This window comes from Diospyros lotus, chromosome 12 (assembly GCF_014633365.1).
Source record: "Diospyros lotus cultivar Yz01 chromosome 12, ASM1463336v1, whole genome shotgun sequence".
Taxonomy (NCBI): domain Eukaryota; kingdom Viridiplantae; phylum Streptophyta; class Magnoliopsida; order Ericales; family Ebenaceae; genus Diospyros; species Diospyros lotus.
The window spans coordinates 20,786,634-20,798,393 of NC_068349.1; the positions used below are offsets into that span (position 1 = coordinate 20,786,634).

General features: G+C 37.7%; 1 protein-coding gene across 1 annotated transcript; it reads right to left on the reverse strand.

The window, feature by feature from the left end:
• Nucleotides 1-4,195: 4,195 nt before the first annotated feature.
• LOC127787554 (probable carboxylesterase 12) lies at nt 4,196-5,113 on the reverse strand. Its single transcript, XM_052315613.1, has one exon. The coding sequence runs from the start codon at nt 5,111-5,113 to the stop codon at nt 4,196-4,198; it is 918 nt and encodes a 305-aa protein (XP_052171573.1).
• Between the last annotated feature and the right edge of the window lie 6,647 nt (nt 5,114-11,760).

The window sequence follows — 11,760 nt, forward strand, 5'->3', positions numbered from 1 at the left end:
TTCCCTCCCTTTGTTTATCCCAAACTCGAGGAGGAGAAGGGTCTCATGCATGAGTTCTTCGAGGAGGAATGGGTTGTGACTGAGTTCTTTGTGGTTCCAATATAATCTCAGAACTTTCTTCTTGTGCCTTCTGAAAAGGGATCAAGTTAGACACAAACTTCCTCTGGGATGACGACAGTGCCACTTAAGGAGTAATATTTTGCAATAACCCGTTAATTTCTCGTAGTACCTTACATGCTTTCTTTATGTTAACGTCGCATAGCAAGGCTTCATACTCCGCCTGTGGCACCATAGGAAGAGTCTGCTCGATTGGGTCTATTGAGTCCTATGAAACGAGTTTGTTACAACCTTGGGGGTGAGTTTTCAGCTGGTCTTGAGAGTGATCCACCTAGCTGGCCCTAGTGGATTCTCGATTGGTCTTGAGAGTAAGCCTTCAGCTTACCCTGGGGTGAATTCCTAATTAGTTTTGAGGGTGAGCCCCTAGCTAGCCTTGGGGGTGAATTCCCAACTAGCCTTGGGAGTGAGTTCCTAATTGACCCTAGAGATGGATTCCCAGCTAGCCCTAGTGGTGGATTCCCAACTAGTCTTGAAAGTGAACCTCAAGTTAGGCTTGAGGCTTAGAATCTCAAGTAGTATGAGGTGGTCTATCTTATGGCAATCTCATAGGGTGTAAGGGACAATCTCCTACCCTGAGTGGATACCTTAGGGACTGAGCCTCTACTCCTTCATGACTTTGTTGATTTGTAGTGCTTCTCATTTAGGCCATTGCATTCCAGTTCATTGTCTTTTTGTACGTTTCCCACTGATAACGACAATTATTATTGCAAGATATAACAATGAATTTATTTGATTAGGAACGTCATCGTATGGCTGCCGAGTCTACAAGGAAGAAAATAATCAAAGGACGCTGGGAGGTCCTTGCACAAACACTTTCATGCTTAAATCAAACACTAAGAATGCTAAAAATTGTATAACAGAATTCACACCAGTATCAGAGACGTAACTTTTTTGAAATAAGTACCTACCTATTTATAGAAGGGTATAGGGTAATCATAAGTAGTCTAGGATTAGGATTTTTATAAATGACGTTCATTTCTTACAGATGACGTTTTTCTTTTCGAAGAGATTTTCAAATGTTAAAGTTATCCTGGTTTATGCGTTGTGTGGGACCCTCCATCCTGGTACTTGGGGAAACATTTCGATGGAAAAGCCACTCCTGAGGATGAGATTGGCCCTTCTTGTTAGGAACCGACCAACCGTGTAGCTTCGATTCTGCCTTCTTTGATCCGTAGAGTTGCAAGCGCAAACTCCTCCAAGTCAGTCCACACGATCGACCCTTTTCCACGACGCCTCGAGTAGTGCTAGCAAACCCTAGGCGCCTCCAATGAGAGATCCGAATTTTATTTTTTTTCCAACTTCATAAGTGGCATATTTATAGAGTTAAGAACCCTAGTTGTGCCTTGGAAATCCCCTAAACAATTTAGGCCCGGCCCCAAAATCATATTGCGCCGAATCTCTCTTTTAAATTGTGGAACGGGCTCGATCTAAGTGTGTGACCCCTTAGGTCTACCATTGGGCTAGATGTAGGGCCAATTCTATTAGGCTATATGAAGGCCCAACTGAATAGAATAATTAAACCTTTTTAATTAAACTTGTGGGCTTCATAATTAACTCATCTCATGGGCTTCTTAATTAAACTCTTTAATTAATAATTTTAGAATTAATCAAATTAATTCTAAAACCCTACATATCATGGTTAACGTCTAGCAACATACCATGAATACCTAGCCAACGATGGAAAAACATGGACCTTTTCAATTGTAATTACCGTACAGTAAAATCCTTTCATCAATCTATGTCCCAATTGAATTTAGGGTATGGTTTTATGACGAAACCCTAGTCATTCAATAACTATGTATCCATTCCAGATTTATGACTTGATAGGTGAAATCAAAACACCTTTTGATTTCCACCTCACTTTGGCCAAGGATTTTCTCAGTCATGAAATCATCGGAATACACATGACATCTTCTCATCTTATCGATAAGTGATGAATTCTATTTCGACATCCACAAGCCTTCATATGTGATAAGGTTACGCCCAGTGATAATTTGTTAATGACTCCATTGGAATCCAAAAAGAACCAAAGCGTAACCAGTCAAATATAAGACTACCATGATGTCTCAAGTCTAAGGACCAATCTGCACTATTGTAACACAGAAATTCCAATTCGATAATAAACAATTACCATTAGAAATTTTGTAGCGGGTCAGTTCAGTGTACTTATTCTTATAATAAGCACCCACATATCTGCACTAGTGTCCACACACCAATGTCTATGAAACAAGACATTCTCCTAATTGAGCATGCATCATATATGCTAGTCTATCTGAGTTATTAGTGTCCAATCCTAATAACTCTATGACTAGGAACATTTAAGATCAAGGCTTATAAGGAATATGTTTCATGATCGTGATCTCTATGCATGACCATATTCCATGAGCCTATTTGATCTATGGACTTTGTCAAGAGTGGAAATAATAAAGACAACCATCAATGACAAATAAAACATAATGCCTTACAATAATAATTGATTGAAGATAAAGAGTCACAATGAAAAAATATGATCAATTACATGTAAATATAATTGGCTTGTGGAGCATAACTCTAACACTTCTCAGATCTAGCTCTTGGGTTGTGGCTAAAGCATGGCAACCCTAAGCCATCATTGTCTTGCGTTGATCGTGACGACCATGGGTGCTTACGGTAGCAGGCAATGGCTGTGAGGGCCACCTGTAGTCGCCATGGTAGGCCCAAGAATGTGCCTTCCACGAGAACCTCTCGTGGCCAACGTGGCTGGTCCACGGGGGTGCCTTTCATAGAGGCCCCCTATTGCCTTCCTTGTTAGCCCGTGGCCTATGGTAGCCACCTGCCACGGGAGACTTGATCTCCCGTGACCCTTTATCACTAGGTTAACCTAGTCAATCTGGGTTGACCCAATTAATCAAGATTGACCTATTTATTATTATTAATTGATTAATTATTTTTTCAAGTGCATATTTTTGCCATGACATATCATGTACAATGGCACTAAATTGGTCAAATTTATAAAAGAAAATGTTGTTAATTATTACAAAAACAAATAGAAAAACTATTCGAATTTGTGTGCCAAATTAGAGAAACTAGTAGGTTGTGTAGATTTGAGTTTCATATGAACTCGAAATAATTCAATTAATGATGACAGAGTCTAGGGTTTTTGACCTATAATTGATATAATCATAAGGTAAAACCAAATTAACCAAAACAAAAACAAAATGAAGAGCAAAATCAAGTTTGATTGAGTGGAGTAAGTCTTAATTAAGTCAAAGAAATTGTTACACCAAAATGATCTTTTTAAGTTAACAACTCCATTGATATCAACAATTAAAAATGTGGAGGATGGATGTAATCAGGCCCGGCCCTGAGCCAGGGCGATTAGTGCGATCGCCCTAGGCCCATTATTCAAGGGGCCAAAATGATTTTAGTAAATATTATATTATATTATTATAATTATTAATTAATTTAATATTAAAAAAAATAGATCCTGAATGCCCAACAATACTGGGTGAACTTCAAGTTCGCTGAAAGCCAACGGACATGAAATTTGCTTAGTGCCAGCACTAAGCGGACTCAACGAACTTGATGGCGGACTTCAAAGTCCGCCCAGCACTCAAGTCCGCTGAAGGCCAACGGACTTGAAGTCCGCCTAGTGCTTTGGGCCCCTGAATAATATGTTAAAGTTTAATATATTGAAGTTTAAGTCCGCTAAAGGCCCAAAGCATTTCTAAATTTTAATATATTGAAGTTTGAATCGAGACAATTTATTTGACTTGAAAGTTAAATTTTTAGTTAATTTGTATAGGTTAAATCTTAGTTGAAAAATAAGAGTGAGTTCATTACTAAGTTTAAATATATACGGGGGCCTAAATTTTACTTTTGCCTTGGGCTCTAAATAATTCAGGACCGGCATTGGATGTAATAACGAAAAGTATGCAACTAATTATATAATTTGAAAACCAAACGGAGATATATTATTATTATAATTATTATAAAATAATAAATTGAATGAATTGCAAAGGGCGATTATACAAATTAATAATTATACATATGGAGGGTATAGCTAGCGTAGGTGAGTTGCAAATATTGACATCAGACCTCAGCTGTTGACAAAAGAAGAGACGCGTTGGAGCATCGCCTGAGCCTCCTTATCTTCCGGGGTTTGCAGATGGAAGGTATGGTCCTTCCCTGGCGACTCCATCAGCTCTGCCTTTCCTTTCCAACCGCTTTGACTCAGCGCCTCGTAGTAGCACTCCCCCCTGTCCCTAAACAGATCCTTCTCCGCTATCAGCACCAAAACCTTGTTACACTTGAGCCCCGCCAGCTTTGCCCGATCCACGAATGGGTTGATCCGCGGGTCGTCAGGCGTCGCGCCCGACTGCAGCACCACCCGGTCACCTGGTTCCCTGCCCTTCTCATCTCTAGCCTCATGGGAACCAATCGGCTTGCTCCCCCAAAAATAGGGGTGGATCAGACCCAGCCCGGTGACGTCCAGGTCGAGGCCGTCTTTCATGAGCATATTGTGGGCTATGTTGGCGCCCGCGCTGTCACCGACGAGGAAGACTCTGCTGAAGTCGGCGTGGGTGTTGAGCCATTCCTCGGGGCCGGGCTTGCCGGCATGGGAGGCAATCCAGGTGAGCGCAGCCCAGGCGTCGTCGTAGGCGCCGGGAAAGGGATGGTTCTGGGCTCTCCTATAGTCGACCGACACGGCGACAACATTGGCCGTGGTGACCAGCAAGTAGACGTATTTGTCGTATGGGTTGAGGAAGGCGCTGTACATTACGAAGCCGCCGCCATGGATGTAAACCACGAGGGGAAGTTTCTTCTCGGGAGTGGCTGATTTGGGGACGTAGACCCTCACGCAGACGCCTTCTGCTACGTTTATGTCTTTGAAATTGACGTCGGGCTTGTCCATTTGCTCAGATCCTGGAAGTTTGTCATCGTTGCAATCGCCTGAAGCTAGTGCGAAGAGAAGGAAGATAAAGAGGCAGACAGCTGCCTCTTTGCGAAGAATCATTTTTGTTTGTTTGTGGTTTGAGTTTGGATTGATCCACGAATATATTGGAGGTCATCATCAAGGTACGTAGGTTTATAGGGAGACGAGGATGTTGATGAATTCCTCTTCCTGATTAGTAGGCAATTTCCATGCATGGCCAACCCGCACTTGCCAAAATTAAAATAAAACAAAACATCTCTGTCCTTTTGTTTTTGTTTTTGTTTTTTTATGGTTTTATTGTTATTTCTTTTTATATCGATGGTAACCCGTGACCTTGGAATAACCACCCCAAATATCTAATAGTTCCTACAGTATATGGGGCTTTACTACCTTCCAAGTTAACTTTATACTACAAGTACTCCAACCAAATGTACGTGTGTGTGTGTATATATTCTATCAAACACTGCACTACGTGCAGTAACAGTGAATTACCTAGGTCAATATGTGCTAATTAATTAGAGAGGATTTTTTTTGAAAACTGGTTTTCTCTAGATGTTTCTTTCAACTCTGGCTGCTTTTGTTGATCTTTTGTCTGTATAATTAAGGGGATTATTCCAGGGGAACTGACATATATATATATATTGAAGAAACTTCTAAGGTTTGGTTGGGAAAATAAATATATATACCCATAAAAAAAGCCAGTAATTCACACAGTGGCTTTGATTCCGATACTTGCAGGAACCCACAACAAATGTCAGTTTCCAATGGTTGTAAACTCCTAGCTTTTTTTTTTTTTCTCAGCTACCCTAAACCCTAAAACGCCCTTGTTTTTCCCTATAAATGCTAGTAGTAGTATATTCACGGTGTTTCAGATGTTTAGCATTTCCAACATTTATGCTGCTACATGTTAGGCATGCATGATACATTTACTAGGGTTTGTATCGCCAACAATTTTGTAGTTTTTCAATATTCCGACTATACCTTGTTATTTCATATCCTATTCATTCTCATTAACAAACCAACAAATCAAACCTCCTCAACAACCACCTTCGACAATGTCCAACACCCCAAAATTATTATATCAAAACAATGAAACACATATTGGTAAGTATATATCGTCAAAAGTATTGTTAGTTTTGAATCAATACCATAACCATGAAACCATCAAACCACGAATAAGAAAGAGTAAAACAAAACACTCTTGCTTTTTTCCTGCAATAATGATTTTTTACTTTTTCATTCATATTTATATAAAGTACATGGAGAAATTACAGCCACACGATACTACCAAAACAAAAAAGACATTGTTGTTAGGTAGACAAATTTTCTTAAGATTTGGAATACCATGTCTTTACAACAAAACATTACCAACTAAAGTAAAATAAAATGATTACATATATTAGCAAAGAAATATCTAGAAAAGTTTTACAGGTTAACACTCATCCTGGAAACTTTTCTTAAAAACTCCCAACTTGCTTCTCAACACATTAAACTTGCCACAAGGAAGTGCCTTAGTGAGTATGTCTGCCAATTGCTCTTCAGATTAACCAACACATCTCCATTATTTTCTGCATCTTTTATAGCATGAAATTTGACATTTATATGCTTTGTTCTCCCATGCCAGACAGATTCTTAACAATAGAAATGGTGAATTGTTGTCACACCATAACACAGTAGGTTCCTCTTGCACATAATCCAAGTCTGTCAAGACCTTTCTAATCCATATAGCTTGATTTGAAATTGTTGTTGTACCAATATACTTAGCTTTAGTTGAGGATTGAGCAACTACATCTTGCTTTTTGGAGTTCCATGAAAATACTCTACTCCCAAGTGAAAAAACATACCCAATTGTACTCTTAGAATCATCTATAGATCTTGCCCAATCACTGTCAACAAAACCTTCAAGTTTTTCATCACTTCTGCAATACCAAATGCCAAGATCCATAGTACCTTTCAGGTACCTCAAGACTATTTTACCAACACCAAGATGTGTTAAACTTCGTGAGTGCATGAACCTTGAAAGTAGGCTAGCTAAGAACATCAAATTTGGTCTGGTTGCAGTCAAGTAAAGAAGATTGTCAACTGTAACGCCCCGCTCCTATTTACGGGTGTTACTCGTAAATAATCAACCAACTATTCACCCACTAAGGCAAAATGAAGAGATAGGCTATGTTTCAATGAGAAACGCCCTAGGTGAGAACTAGGCTTCGCTCTCCCTTCACTCCACTCAAGGATCTGGGAAAATATCAAAACAACTCTGCGAAAATAAAACCCGGAACCTCATAAAGTGTCACCCTTTCTCAAGCTCTTAATGAAGAGCCAAGGATGACTTCCCAGGATTCAAAAAAAATAGGCAAACCATAATCGCTTCATTTAACTATGGCATAAGGCCTTAATTATTAGAAAATAAATTTTGGCCCAATTATTAATCCATTTTTGTTACTTCCAAAATCCTTTAGAAAATATTTGAGTTAATCTTTCTTTGAAAAATTTAATAAATTCTTCCTTACCAAATCTTCATTTATTTTCTTTTATTTATTTCAAAAATACCTCAAATTTCCAACCTTTAGGAAGTAAATTTTTGGAATTCAAACATCAAGCTTCCTCATCCATTTTCCAAAACTCAAGAAAAATACTCTTTTATTTATTTTCTAAAATATAGGAATTTTTCCATAAATGCCTCAAAATTTACATTAATTTAAAAATTAATTTGGAGGATTAAATCCTCATTTATTTATTTATTTAAACATGCTTTTATTTCAGAAATTTCAAAATAGCATACATAAAATAAATAAATAATAATAAAAATTTAAAATAGTAGCAGGGGGCAGCGGTAGCACCAGCCGCGCCCCCCAACGCGCAGGCCGCGCGCGGAGGTCGCCTGCACACTGGCCTCCTGGCCGCGCGCGCGCTGGCAGCCTGCCGCGTGCCCGGGCGCCCAGCCTAATTGCCACCCAAAAATTTATTTTATTTATTATTATTTTTTTTCCTTTTTAACCCAAAATTTCTAGAATGCTTAAACACCTCAAATACCTTCCAAACATCAAAGTTTTCCTCCATACATGCATCCACATTAAGCATACATACATATCAACTAAATAAATACATCATCATACACTACACAAGCCAAAACACATTCAACTTTACATGCACTTTTCTTGCTCCATCTCCTTCAACCTTCCCAAAACTTTCTTTCCTTTAGAAGATTCCCCACCTACAAAGAGGTCAAAGAACCTTATGAGCCATTGCTCAGTAAGGGTGCTATGCATAAGTAAATGTAAAAATGAGAAACACATGTAATGCAAAATGCAATGCAATAAATGGGTAGTTCTCCATGCCCTCGTAATCTCCATAGGTTAAGGCACTAACCAACCCCTCCCACATCACTAGTCCTCCATATGGCCATAGGTACACTAGAACACAAATCATGCAAATATGACCATTACATGCAACTCATACAAAACAATTACAAATGGAAGCAAACCCCACCACTTGGGGTCATCCCTTACCTCTATTTCCTTGAAACTTCAAGTCCTCCCTTACCAAGACTCTCTTTGGTTCAAGCCACCTTAGAAGAAAAGAAACATAACCTTAGCTCAAAATAAAGACTACTACATGAGAAGGAAAGAAGGCTAAAGCTTACCTCTTGCTTGCCTTTCTTCTTCCTTCTCCTAATCTTCTTCTTCCTTTCTTTCTCTTAACATGTGGGAAAACTTTGGACTAAAATCTCATCTCCCTATTTATAGAAATTTCCTACTCAATCCATGCCAAAACTCAAGATTTCATCTTGGCCCTTGATTTTCTTGGATTTGAGAGACTCAATCTCAACCCTCAAATACAAGCACAATCCTTGTGCTTTTGATAAACTCAATCTTAACCTTTGATTTAAAAGGAACCAATCTCCACTCTCTAGAAAAACACAATTCAAGAGACTTAGGACCTTTCAATCTCATCCCTTGATTTCCTTTGGAGGTTAATCCTCACCTTCCATTATATTTCTTATTGAAATTATCCTACCTATGTGGCAATCCATGCCATTGGTAGGCTTAAATCCCAACCATTGGATTCCATCAATTTACAAGATTTAATTTCCACCATTGGATCAAGGCTCCAATTCTCATAATTACCTAATTTTCAAAATTAAGAAATATTGACTAATTTCAAGATTAACTATTTTCCAACATTTCTCATTTAACTTAAATCCCCTAGATTTTCAAGCATTTAATGGAGACTAATATCTATTTTTTTTATTTAATTTAAATCACTCTTGAAAGACATAATCCTTTTTAATTTGCATTTACTTTAATCCACTATTTTTCCACATAAATGCATGACTAATATCCAATTTAATAAAGATTTTTCTTTAATTCACACCATAATGACTCTCATTTAATGCTTGAGATACCATTTTTCTTTTCTTTTTTGAATTTCTTTTAATCTCCCTCTTGCTTCACAAGATCATGCCAAGTGTCACCAATCTACCCTACTTGACTTCCATTTTAATTCCTAATTATCCATGCACTTTCCCATGCATTTAAACAAGAATTAAATTTTTCCAACAAATCCAATGCCCCAATTTATAAATATTTTCTCCACAAAAATAATTTACCTTTATGGGATAGGACTCCAAATTACCGTTTTACCCTTCTTAAGACATCCTATATATATGTGCCTTCTCTTTGGTTCAAGGGTAATTATGGAAATTTCCATATACCATTATTCTCTTAATTGACAATTTTATCATGACTCATCAAGGGTATTACACCAGCCAAACGTCTATACTAAGTTACATCTGCCTTTGCATCACCATCAGCCTTGGAAAGCTTTTCATTTACAGTAAGTGGAGTTGAGACAGGATTACAACTCTCCAATTTGAACTTTCTCAGCATATCTTTTGCATACTTTCTTTATGAGAGAAAGATTCCACCACTGGACTAATGCACTTCCATTCCCAAAAAATTCCTCATCTCTCCAAGATCTGTCATTTCAAAAACACGCAACATACTCATCTTGAATTTTTCAATTTCATGAATATCATCACATGTAACAAGAAAATCGTCTACATAAAGTGGCACTATAAGCTTATTCCCATTGCCACAAGCTTTCACATAAAAAGTAAGCACATTTTAGCTCTTCCTAAAACCATTTTGAAGAAAGTGTGTATCAATTATGTTGTACCAGACTCTTGGAGCCTATTTCATCCCATACAAGACTTTATGAAAGCTATAAACTTTATCTTCACAACCTGCAACAATGAAACCAATAGGTTGCTCAACATAAATTTCTTCTTGCAAAACTCCATTTAAAAAAGATGATTTAACATCCAAATGAAAGATCCTCCATCTACATTAAGTTGATAGAGCAACAAGTAATCTAAAAGTTTCATGCCTAGCAATTGAGGCAAATGTATCACCATAATCAACTCCAGCCATTTGAGAATACCCTTTTACAACAAGTATGGCTTTGTGCTTGTGAATGGAACCATCGGGGTTCAATTTTGTCCTGTAAACCCATTTGAAACCAATCATGTGTCTATCTTTAGGTCTTCAGGTGAGTTCCTAGGTTCCATTTTTGTTGATCATAGCCAATTGCTAATTTATTGCATCATTCCACTCTGTCAGCATTGAAGCTTCTTCCAAGCAAGAAGGCTCATTCACAGCAAAGCTGCATTTTTCATAAATTTCAGCTAAAGACTTAGTCTTTAGTACTGGAGAGTCAGATTTATCTTCTTAATCTTCAATATCATTTTCAACTTGATTTTGGTTATCAGTTGCAGCTGGAATGGCTATCAATTGTGCTGACTTTACACTTCTTTGAACTTGATTATTTTCCCAATCCCAATATGCAACCTCATCAACTTGAATGTCTATGCTAATGACAATCTTCTTTGACTTTGTATTGTACACTTTAACCCTAAGATCTTGCTACATAACCCAAGAAAATGTCCATCTCAACTTTGTCATTCAATTTGGATCTCTTAGCATCTGCAATGTGAGCATGGCATATTGATCCAAAGGTCTTCTAGTGTTTAGTAGAGGGCTTCACTCCTGACCAAGCCTTAATTGGTGTTTTCCCTTGAACATATCTAATTGGTAGTCTATTCAAGAGATACATTGTTGTATAAAGCTTCAACCCAGAAGCTTTTTGGTAAAAAATTTTCTACAATCAAGCATCTTGCCATCTCCATAACTATTATATTCTTTCTCTCTGAAACTCCATTCTGCTCAGGAGTGTAGCTAATAGTCAATTGATGAGTGATCCCCATATCTTCACAAAACACATTAAATTCATGGGAGGTATACTCATTTCCATTGTTTGATCTCAACATTTTAATCTTGCACCCACTTTCAAACTCCACCATAGCTCTAAACTTCTTTAAAACATTAAAAGTTTGAGCTTTGCTTGATAAAAAATACACCTAGGTCATTCTAGTCATATCATCAATAAACAGGATGAAGTACTTGTTCTGGCTTAGAGAGGGATCACTCATAGGGCCACACAAGTCAGTATGAACAAGCTCTAGCTTATTTTTTGCCCTTGTAACATTATCTGATGAGAAAGGATTTCTATACATTTTTCCCAATTGACAAGTATCACATAAATCATCAATACAACTAACTGCAGGCATGTCTCTAACCATATCATGGGATTGCAGATACTTCAATGCATTCATATTGAAACGACCATATCTTTTGTGCCATAATATAGAATCATCATGTTTTGAAACA

Coding starts and splice junctions, on each gene's coding strand:
- LOC127787554 (XM_052315613.1), bottom strand. CDS start 5,113: ATGATTCTTCGCAAAGAGGCAGCTGTCTGCCTCTTTATCTTCCTTCTC.